The sequence below is a fragment of the Neophocaena asiaeorientalis genome, unplaced genomic scaffold (genome assembly GCF_003031525.2).
Source record: "Neophocaena asiaeorientalis asiaeorientalis breed wild unplaced genomic scaffold, Neophocaena_asiaeorientalis_V1.1 scaffold66, whole genome shotgun sequence".
NCBI lineage: Eukaryota > Metazoa > Chordata > Mammalia > Artiodactyla > Phocoenidae > Neophocaena > Neophocaena asiaeorientalis.
Window position 1 is genome coordinate 934,579 of NW_020172677.1, and position 11,213 is coordinate 945,791.

Consider the following 11,213-nt stretch of genomic DNA (forward strand, 5'->3'; position numbering starts at 1 on the left):
ATTTACTGAGATGGGAATTCAGGGGGGATGAAGAGGTGAAGACAAAGAATCCACCGTAAGATTTGGTGGAGGGCACTGAGAACTTGGCAGGTGTCACTTCAGTGGAATAGGAGGAAAGCCTGATTCGAGTGGAATAAACAGAGCTCAGGCATCACTTCCTTCAGAAAGCTTTGCTGATACCCAAACCTTCCAGTTCTCCCACCACCAGGCACACAAAACGTGTGCACACCTCACAAACGCATATACAGTCATACACATGCATGAGTATATCACTCATGACATCCACACACACACACACACACCAATCACACACACGCATGCCCCTCACACACACATCTCACACTTACATATACACACAAAAAACTAAACAAATAAAAAACAAACCGGGCTGCTGTTTTTCTCCTGGCTTCCGAGTACCAACTCTTGAGTGGGGTATTTTCTGATTTTCTTAGCAAGAGAGCTCTCTTCTAGCTACCACAGCACTGGAGGCATGGTCCTGTTATGCAAATGACTCTTTTTGACATTTAGAGACGCTGAACTCCTCTGGACAGGAATGTTTCCTTCACTGAATAAACCTATTACATTGAGTACTGGGTACCGTTCTAGTTGTTTTACTTCCCCAGCAACTAAGTATCCTGCTCTCAATGCATTAAATGAATGAAAATATTTCACTTGTCCTGTTCTCCACATTATGCCTTCTAGCAAATTCCAATAAATACTCATTAAGCAACCGCTGTGTGTCAGGTATAGTGCAAGGAACTATAGTGTTCCTGCCTTCATGGAGTTTACAGTCTACCGGAGAGTCAGGTAACTAAATATGAAAATTTCAAACCAGGTCACGCAGTCTGATAGAGGGAAGATAAAGAAGAAGCACCTAACCTAGACTGTGAAATGTATCCTTCAGCTACCCACCCTGACCTATGAATAAACTTACCTATATTCACCTCAGGCCTTTCTTTTCTTTCCATATGTGTCTTTCTTGGTCTACCTTGGTCTTATTACAAAGTTATCACTTCTCTACTATTTTCAATCTCTCTTTTTTTCTTGTCTATTTTCCCTCAGCCTAAAAACTTTATCAAAATGTTTCTGATTTGATAAACACCCTATCTTTACTTTAAATGCAACCCTTGTTTTTATTCTATTTTCTCTTTCCCATCCCTGTTAAGCTTTTTTTTTTTTTTTTTGGTGGTACGCGGGCCTCTCACTGTTGTGGCCTCTCCCGTTGTGGAGCACAGGCTCCGGACATGCAGGCTCAGCGGCCATGGCTCATGGGCCCAGCTGCTCCGCGGCACGTGGGATCCTCCCAGACCGGGGCATGAACTCGTGTCCCCTGCATCGTCAGGCGGACTCCCAACCACTGCGCCACCAGGGAAGCCCCCTGTCAAGCTTTTAAAAAAAGTTGTCTACACCCTATTTTGTACCTCCCATTCACATCTCAGCCTGGTGCAATCTGGAGTCCATCCCCACAGTTTTCTGGGACTGTTTCTACCTAAGATCCCTGATAACCTAGTGGTCTCATCCTTGAGCACTTTTACAAACACACCTTACTTACTCTTGCTGCGACCGACATCTCAACCTGTTGGCTGCTTTCTTCTGGGAACGCACTTGTCCTTTGGGATTGGAGACACGGTCACTCCTGGCTCACCTCCTCCCCCTCTATTGCCTGTTCTCAAATGCCTCGGTGTCCTTTTTCTGCGTCCTCTCGTTTTATCTCAGAGTTCTAGCCAGGGTCCTCTAACCTTCTTCCTCCATGTTCCCCCCTTTGGTAATGACAGCCATCCCCCATATTTAGAAAGTTTGCTTTACAAAAAAAAGTTTGCTTTTCACTTTCAGGAAAGACCTACGTTTGCATTGTTTTCGATAACCGAAAGAAATCCGAAGAGAACGTTTGCTTTTATGAAACAACGCAAATATCAACAATAGCATTCAGCATCTGTTTTGTATCGATCTGTTGTAGAGGTAGCGTGCAGCCCGAGCAGTGAGTGTGGCCGCAGAGCTGGTCCTCCAGGAACTACACTCGGCATCTCAGCATCACGCTGCCAGAGCTTTGAACTGTGCCTGTTGCGTCTGTGCTTTACCTTATTTTGGGCATCCGTTAGCAACACGTGTCCTAAGATGACTGCTTCTTCACTCTATGCCATTTCTGCTTACAGAAGGTTTCCTAGGATGTTCTACTTTAAGATAGTGGGGAAACCTGTATCACCAAGTCCCTTCACCTCAGCTACCAGCACCTCTGACTTCTCTTCACAGCTCCAGACCTTTATCTCAAATGCAGCAAAGCCTAATCTGAACTCATTCACCAGACTCATCCCTCTCCCCAGTCCTGCTCCTCTGTTTGGGTTCGTCCAGTGGAAATTTAGACACCATTCCACTTGTAATTGGTGATTCAGACACGTATGTTCTGGGGACAATCCTCACACATATTACTTTATCATTTTTCACTTAGACTGTCACCACAACGGCCTTCAGAACAGGCAGGTTCCTCCCCGTCATTCCCTGTTTCCTCCTATCCACTCTCCAACATGTGATTAGAAAGATTTTTCTAAATTATAAATCTAGTCATAAGCCAGACAACCCTTCCCTGCTGAAAACGCTTCACTGGTTCTGAAAGATGTTTAGCAATTGCAAAATGGCAGCCCGTGTGCCATATCCAACTACTTATGCGTGCTATTTGGCCCACATAGTAAGAGAAAAAAAAGCTGAATTTTAAGAATTCTGAATATTGTTAGAAGGGGCACACACTGTCCAGTTCTAGACTCTAATTCTATTGTCATCTATCCAGGTGGCCTCACTCTTTACGTTTCTGGTCCAGCTCCTGTATAGACCCTGGATCTCAGGGGTCAAGGTTTTCACACAGCAAACAAAGCCATTCCTGACCTGGCCCTGCCCACCTTTCTAATCTCATTTCATGCTTTTAACTCAGGTCTGCTGATGCCAAGGCTCGTGTTTATCTACTACACCGCACTAATGAATGCTACTTCTTTGAACCCTTGGGCTTATGAAATGTGAGAGGCCAACGCAGATAATAAATGGAGCAACAAACTCAAATGACAAGGAAGGAGTATGTGTGGAGTGGGTGTGGCTAAGAGGGACCAGACACAAAATCAGTGAGATAAAGTCAGTTGTGTGGGAAACACATCCAAAGATGTGGCATCCCATTTATTTTGGTGTCAGGGTTAAGGCAGTAAAATAATTGATTTTTCCAATCCCTGTGTTTTATTCATCTTTGTAGCCTTAGCCTGATCCTTAGCAGGCACTGAATAGATGCTTACTGGGTAATACATTTTTGTGGACATTTGCAAGAAGCTCAATGTCCTGCTACTCCCAGGCCTCAGTTTCTCTTTTTTCCATCTCTCTCAGTGTACCTACTGGGTGTTCAGGGTACATTCATGCTGTACCCAGTACACCTGCTTTCAGTGTACCCCAGATAATCCTAACACCAAAGTAAGTAAATGAAAAAGAATTAAAAGTATGGCTAGGGCTTCCCTGGTGGCGCAGTGGTTGAGAGTCCGCCTGCTGATGCAGGGGACACGGGTTCGTGCCCCGGTCCAGGAAGATCCCACATGCCGCGGAGCAGCTGGGCCCGTGAGCCATGGCCGCTAAGCCTGTGCGTCCGGAGCCTGTGCTCCGCAACGGGAGGGGCCACGACAGTAAGAGGTCCACGTACCGCAAAAAAAAAAAAAAAAAAAAAAAAAAAAAAAAAAAAAAAAAAAAGTATGGGTAGAGATAGTAAATCCAGGGAGAGGATTCCATAGGAAAATAAAGGAAGGAAATGCTTTCTCCTCCCTTTTGCTTTTCTACCACTTGAACACAAGCTAAACCCATTATGTAGACATAAATAATATTATTGCTAAGACTAATGACATAGGAATTGTAAATATAGAGTGAGAAGCTATAATTCCCAGGGAAGGTGGAAGCATTTTCCTTGCCTCATGCTATGGGTTTAAACAGCTTGGCTGGCCACCACTTCTGCCACCTTTGATCCTTGTTCATCTTGGGATGCCACTGGGGCATACCCCGCCCATCCCTCACACAAAAGTCTCCAAACACATACAGAACACAAAGCATGAGGCTCAGACTTCAGTAGGCGTAAGAGTCATCCAGAAAGCCTATAAGATACGGATTCCTGGGCCCTCCCATCCTGAGACAATAGGCTCAGGTGGTGCCACGTCATCTGCATTTTAAACAAGTTTTCCTGGGGATTCAAAAGCAGACAAACAAAATTTCTCGGAAATTGCGAAACAATGTCGTAAACATGAGTATTGTACAACATAAAAGATCTTCACGTTAAGTACCATGATTTGCTCTCAGGCATGGCCAATTCCAACATGATTGTCTTTTACTGTTCCCATTGCTAAGTAATTTTTAAGTTAAATGTCAAAAATTTTGCTCTTGTCCCCCTGATTGCAGTTACCACATCCTCAAAGAAACACTGTCTGTGTGCCCTTCATTTGTAACCTATTTCATTGGGTACTTATTTCTGACACTGAGGCAGCTAAGCACTTGAAATATATATTACGCAACAGTGCCTAGGTCCCACGCTCATTAAAATGATACTAAATTCTTAGGGGTTTTGTTTTTTTTCTTCATAGCATGTTGGCAGTCATTCACTTATAGTGTAATTCAGTACTGCAGCTCACTCCAATCAGTTCATCTCAATTCTGATAATTATGTTCAAAGGCTTACTCTATCCAGATGCCAAGTTTCCTCAACTGGACAAAAGCAGAGCAGAAATATTTCTGTTTGGCAAGGCCAGGCAACTTTTTGGAGGCATTATCATGCCGCGGCAGGGCACCAGTCAGGTTATAATTTGCCGTAATTGTTCTTCCCACAAACAGCAACAATGATTACCTCTAGGTCACTGGCACTCAAAGAAGGATTCCTCCTCGGCCACTGTAACCACCAAAGTACTTTCTGCAAACACCCTACTCAGGATTAGACTGTGAAGAATCTTGGATTCTGTCTTTCAGTTGATTGATCTGGTACATGTTTCTTTTTTTTTTTTGGTGGTACGCGGGCCTCTCACTGCTGTGGCCTCTCCCGCTGCGGAGCACAGGCTCCGGACGCGCAGGCTCAGCGGCCATGGCTCACGGGCCCAGCCGCTCCGCGGCACGTGGGATCTTCCCGGACCAGGGCACGAACCCGTGTCCCCCGCATCGGCAGGCGGACTCTCAACCACTGCGCCACCAGGGAAGCCCTGGTACATGTTTCTTAATGGGTTAAGTCATAAACTTGACTGTGTATGTGCGTGCACATTAGAGACATGGATATAACTCAGGGAAATCACTGGTCTCCCATAAAACCATCAGCGCACTACATGCATCATCTCCCCCACCTGCCATGTTTACAAGGCACCCCAAGGAGAACTAGCCTAAAACCCAGCAATCCATCTGCCTCCTAGTTCTAAGGGGTAATTATTGCTTCATCTGAGCAAAGAGAAATGTGTGTCATGCTGCTAACCACGTCAGGTGACTGCTGTATGTGACAGACTTGCCCAGGTCATTAGCTTTTCTAATAGAGGCTGGAGTTGTGGCACAACGACAAACATGCATAACAATGCACTACCAACAAAAAACAGGGAGAAAAATGCACAGAGGCCTAGATTCAATGGGCCACACCCAGAACACAAATCACAAATAGGGGTTTTATCACTTCTCTGGGCACGTTAAAACAGGAAACATGGGGAGGGGGAGTGAGAGGGAAGGAAGATAGGGTGATTTGATGCCAAAATATTGGTTAAAAAAAAACTGACTAAAAATAAAAGAGAGGACATGAAAGCAGGGTTGTTGTTTTTTTTTCCTATTAACTTACTAGTAACTGTACTTCCTTATGTATTCTTTTTTTTTTTTCTAAGAAAGCATTAGTTAACATTCATTAAGAACGTACAATGTTTTCCTTGCCATGCACACAAAATAGGGCCTGGTCTCCAATAAAACATAAGCCTAGCTGTGCCCACCTGAGGTCATAGTGACTAAGACCCAGCACAAGTTGTAAGGAATAGACTCTTTTAACAGGAGAATGACGTCCAAGTGCAAAATGACACGTGCTGATGAAATGCACAAAACATATGCATCTCTTCAGAGAAATTCTGCTAGTAAGAAGCTATTAAAAGAAAAGCTCTGGGGACACGCCCTCAATGAATTGCAAAAGTCACATACAGCTTCTTCCCTCTGAAATGAGATAGAGACAACATACAAATTAGCACATAGAATATCAAATCATTAAATGTTCCTCTCAAGGCTCCCGTGGGAAGGAAGGGGAGAAGAAGGCAGTGGAGGGAGGGAGGAAAAGCAGGTAAAAACGGACAGGTCACTCTGAAAATAGCGCCCGGGCTTTTAATTTCACAGACCAGTAAAAATTAAAGGAAAAGCATGAGGGTGAGGGTGGAGGACATTTCAACATAAGAGTTGTCATTTATTTTGCTGAAGTACAACTCCAACCACTGTTTGGAATTTTTTGTTATAATACAAACGATAGGAAAGCCAGTCTCTCAAAATAAAGGATAGCCCTTTATAATAAGTGAAGTTAACTTTATGTAAACTCAATGCATTATCCTTCTTTTAAAAACTGAATATCTTAGGACATTTGATGCTCTTCACAATTAATACAGCCTTTGATACAGATTTAGGGAAAGACTCCAGTTTGCAGTTTTAAAACTGTAATTTTCAAATTAAATTGCATTGTGTTTGAGTAACATCTTCGTCTCTAATTTCACTATCAGATTGTAGGAACCCCTCTAACTCTTCATGCCCTCTTTCACATTAATGAATGTGATGATTTATAAAGAAAACAAACTAACGCACAACAATCACAGTAAGGTTATGAAGTTACAGCAGCAACAGACATCTCTAAATTATCTGAGTTTCATTCTAGCAGAGGATGGTAGTTTTAAGATTTGCATGTACCTTGGTCTCTGATCTAACTGCCATGATAACCAACATGTATTGCAGCTTCAGTGTTGAAGTGGCTGGCCTAAAACCAGCTATTTCCCCCTGCTGGTTGGACGTGTTTTACAGTCTCTACCTCATTGCCTGCAGCTTCAATACTCCCCATAGTACTAAACCCATTTATTTCCCATCCATCAACTGACCTCCTAAAGCATCATTAACATGCCCCCCAAAGACCTTGCTCCTGTCAATTTTAGTCAGCACAGCACTCAAAAGCCATCATGGGGCTTTACCAGGGCTCTTAGGAAAGGAAAGCAAAGAACGACAAGGCATCAACCCAAACCTTGGGGAATAGCCAAGCAGGAAGATGAGACCCAGGAACAGAGGGAGTCCTATCTGGAGGCAGGATTCAAGGCTAAAGATCGAAAGGTAGGTTTATAGACACCCATCATTAGGTGCTTCTGCCACTCAATTCTCAACTAGTTAATGGCAGAAGGATCAATATCTACTTTCAATTTTCATGTACAGCATTATGGCCTTGGTGGGAGAGAGGTCTCCTGGGAAGGAGGGTTGATCCAGGAAATGGGTCTTGGAAAGAATGATTCATGGCCAAAATTAACAATTTTATTTGTTTGCCAAATATATTTTCTAAGATCTATTTGGGGATTTTTCTTTTGTTTTGACCAACTTTTTCTTTTTTGCTGGTAACACTGCTCACCGTGAAGTCAGTCAGAGAGAGAATGATTATGTGGAGAGAATTTCAGGAATAAATGTGGAATTGAGTTATGTAAACAAAGCCGTGTCAGTGTGAGATGATATTCCCCTGGGTTCATCCACATTCAACCAGAGTGATTCCTGAACTCCAAAATGGAGTGAAAGTAAACAGCATTGCATTCTGCAAATACGACTCTGGGTTTTTGGAATCTTAACTGCTCCAGCAGTTTTCCTTTCTCTTTCTTCCTGGGAGAGTGTCAAGCAAACCATCGGTGGGTTTCCATTTTACACTGGATTCAGCAACACGTTTTAAAATATAATACTTCGATATAATTTTTTTCAAAACCAAGTAGAGAATCTGAAGCCTTGTAGAGAAAAAAGTATAAAAATAAGCGGCACAGTATTTCTAATATACAACTTATGCATCGGGTGGAATTATTTTGTGAAAGTATATAACAAATCTAAAGCTACACTTTTAAAATCCCTGAAAATGTAATCACCAATACTAAATACAATGGAATATTGTATCCTGCTAAATTAGGGCATTAATCATAGCACCTTGATTCATATGTCCCTTTTCATGCATGTGTTAACCTTCAAATTACATTTTTCCTAAATAAATTCTAAAAATTATCCTCTGTGAAACATTCTTCATGAATCATAAGACAATCACTCCTTTAAATTTTACCCAAATTCCTAATACTTTTCAAAGAATACAAGTCCTTCTAAGTCATGTGCTTCAATTTGTATAATAGGCTCTGTCAACAGGTAACGGTGGCACCTTCAGGAAGAGATTTATGCCTTTACCAAATATACTCACAACTCTAAGGAAACCTCCTCAAACATGTATCGAAACTGACATATGTTCTTTGTATTAAGGAACATCATTTATTAAGCACCTCTACAGGCCAGGACCTGCACTAGGAATATACTTAGGTACGTGGTCTCTCTCAACCTCTCGGCTACTCTACAAGGTAGGTATTATCATCCCATTTTATGGATGTAACAACTGAGGCTTAAGGAGATTAAGCGACTTGCCCAGGGTCACACAGCTTGTAAGGGGTAGAAAGGCCAGGGATTCCGGCCCAGGCCTGTAAGGTTACAAAGCCTGTGCTCTTTCCCTCTAAAATACAAGGTCAGGCTGGTCCTGGGAAATAAACCACCTTGATCCTGACCTCATTCATTAGGAGTTGCTTTATCTTTGAGGATTCCATTAACAGAAGTACACAGGCTTACAAAGATTGCTAGTATAAAATGTAAGCTACTTTTTCCAGATTTAATGGAGGAATACATTTTACAAGCCGTCATAGAAGCAAGGCGTTAGATTTCACATAGTAAATTATCAACTAGAATAACATACAAAAACAGGTATGAAATTTCATTAGGTTGAACCATTTGAAAATGCTGTGTTCGTAGGTCAAAACAGCCAAAAAGATGCAAGCTCGTATCATTCATCCTAATAACTAACGTCCAGTCCTAGACTCTAAGGGGCCCTCTCCAGATGCATTTAAAATGCCGAGCAGTGTACACACTTCCTGCCTTCATTCCCGTGGGTACTGTACCTGAGCAGAAGCTGTTGCTAATGGTCCTTGCTGAGCGCCCAGAGCTGCTGGGGTTGAACTCTCTGCTCTCTTCCTCCGAGAAGGGAGACTCAGACGCTGGGGACACTTGGTGCTGTTGCCGAGGCAGATGGGGCCGAAGAATCAAACGGGGAATCCGGCTCCGGGAAATCTCCTTCTCGTGATGCTGCACTCTCTGCTCCTTCTCCAAATTGGGCATCAGAAATAAAACAAAAGAACATTTGTTGCCCCCTCTGAACTCCAGTCTGCTTCTGAGCTCAGTTTCTAAGAAGCCACATTTCTGAATATCGAATCTTCACAGAGTAGTCCTTGTTTCAATAGCTAAAATGAACTCCAGAACTCTTCTACTCAGCTAAGCCTTCTAATTTACTGAAGAGCACACACTCCAGCACGGATGTACTTACACACACACGCACACTTCCAGCCGCTAGCAGAAAGGCTATTCCGTTCTCCCAGGCAGCTCCTAACTCACCTTCTCATTCTGGCTTTTCCTATCACATTTAAGCTTTCCGCTCTCTCAAAGGCTCTTCATAACTCACAGCACACTCTGGTTATTACTCGATTTCCTCCAGACTTCCATTTTGCTTTCCCTGAATTAGCTGTGATACTTTCACTTCTGTTTTCCTGTCTCCTCACAAAGTAGACCCCTATACCTGAAACAAGTCTTTCCTGATAGATCATGCAGCCTGATCTTTCAAATCCCCTCTCTTCCGGCCAGGATTTTAATTATTCATTAATATCCTGGTACACAAGGCTTGTTGCCAACAGAAAAGCAAACAAAAATCCAATACCCAGTAAGATGGCTCCACCTTTTACATCACATTTAGCTTTTGTTTTCCTTACAGGTCACCCATAGGAAGAGATTTTTCTCTCTCTCTCCTTCAAAACACAGAATTAAATGCGGAGGGCCGTGCCTTCCTTGGCTTTAAAAATGCCTAAAAAGCAGCATTTTAGCAATATTTTTCCATTTTTAAAGTGCTTTCCCAACCATTATCTTGTTTAATCTTTACAACCGAGGCCATAGGGAGGACGCTAATTTGTGTCCCTATTTACAGATGAGGAAACTGAGGCTAAAAGAGCAAAGATGCTTAGCCAAACTGCTGCACATCATCTAGAAGCAGAACGGGCCTGCAGTCTGTCCAGTGCTTTTCGGGGTCACCACCACCCTTCCATATTAAAATGGACTCCTAGGAGGAGCTCTTCGCAAAAAAACCCACTGCTCACTCCAACCTCTGCAATTGAAAAAGGGCTTTGGATTAGGTAACAAACACTATTTGGAAATATGACCTCCTGTTCATTTCCACGCGGCTTACCAGGAAGGGTCGCTGCCAAAGTAAACACCTCTGGGAGGCCCTCACAGTGCAGAATTGAAGGGAAAGCCCCAGCCGCGGGTTAAGTCCCGCGGTCGCTCAGGCATCCACCCTATCCAGGGGAGAAAGCCGCACCCAGCCTCGGGGTTTGTTCTGCACATCAGTCACCCAGCAGGTATCACCCGTCAGCCACTCCGCTCGGCACAAGGCAGACCCTGAACCAATGCTGGAGTCCTTATTTCTCAGTCCCCAATACATCAAATCCTTTTTTATCCACATCACACACAGAGGACATCGACTGAGAGCTAGATCCCAAATCTCCAATTTCAGGGGATGGGATTAACCATTCAGAGTCAGTCTTTTTAATCCTCGGGCCAACCCTCCAAACACAGTATCACCTGCCCATCTCCCAGGTCTCATCACCTGAGCAACTGTCCCCTGCCTTCTCATCGTGCCCACCACCTCCTTGTCCCCGTTGACCACAACTCTAAACGTCACCCCTCCAGCTCTCACCTGACTCCCTTCCCCGCAGTGCACACCACTCCTCTCCCCCCGGCGCTCGCGGACACTGCCATCCGCGCCCGCGAGACGTGCCCTCCTTACCTTCGTCTCCCGAAGGGGTCCCATCGCGCTGCCGCCCGCCGGCTCCTCGCGCCGCCGCTGCCGCCGTCCAGGAAGAGGCACCTGCGGGCACCGGGGCGAGGAGACTGTGCTGAGCCCGC

General features: G+C 44.0%; 1 protein-coding gene across 4 annotated transcripts in view; it reads right to left on the reverse strand.

Annotated features, from left to right (window-relative positions):
- Positions 1-11,207, reverse strand: part of SYBU (syntabulin) — a 71,541-nt gene extending 60,334 nt beyond the window's left edge. For 2 of the 4 annotated variants that reach the window (XM_024739732.1, XM_024739730.1), the window contains exons 1-2: positions 11,095-11,207; positions 9,164-9,365 (exon numbers count right to left, since the gene is read on the reverse strand). In XM_024739732.1, the coding sequence (XP_024595500.1) occupies positions 9,164-9,365; positions 11,095-11,118 (226 nt within the window). In that variant the 5' untranslated portion in view covers positions 11,119-11,207. The remainder of the gene's footprint in view (positions 1-9,163; positions 9,366-11,094) is intronic. The other 2 variants (XM_024739733.1, XM_024739731.1) reach the window with 1 other exon arrangement.
- Positions 11,208-11,213: the final 6 nt, after the last annotated feature.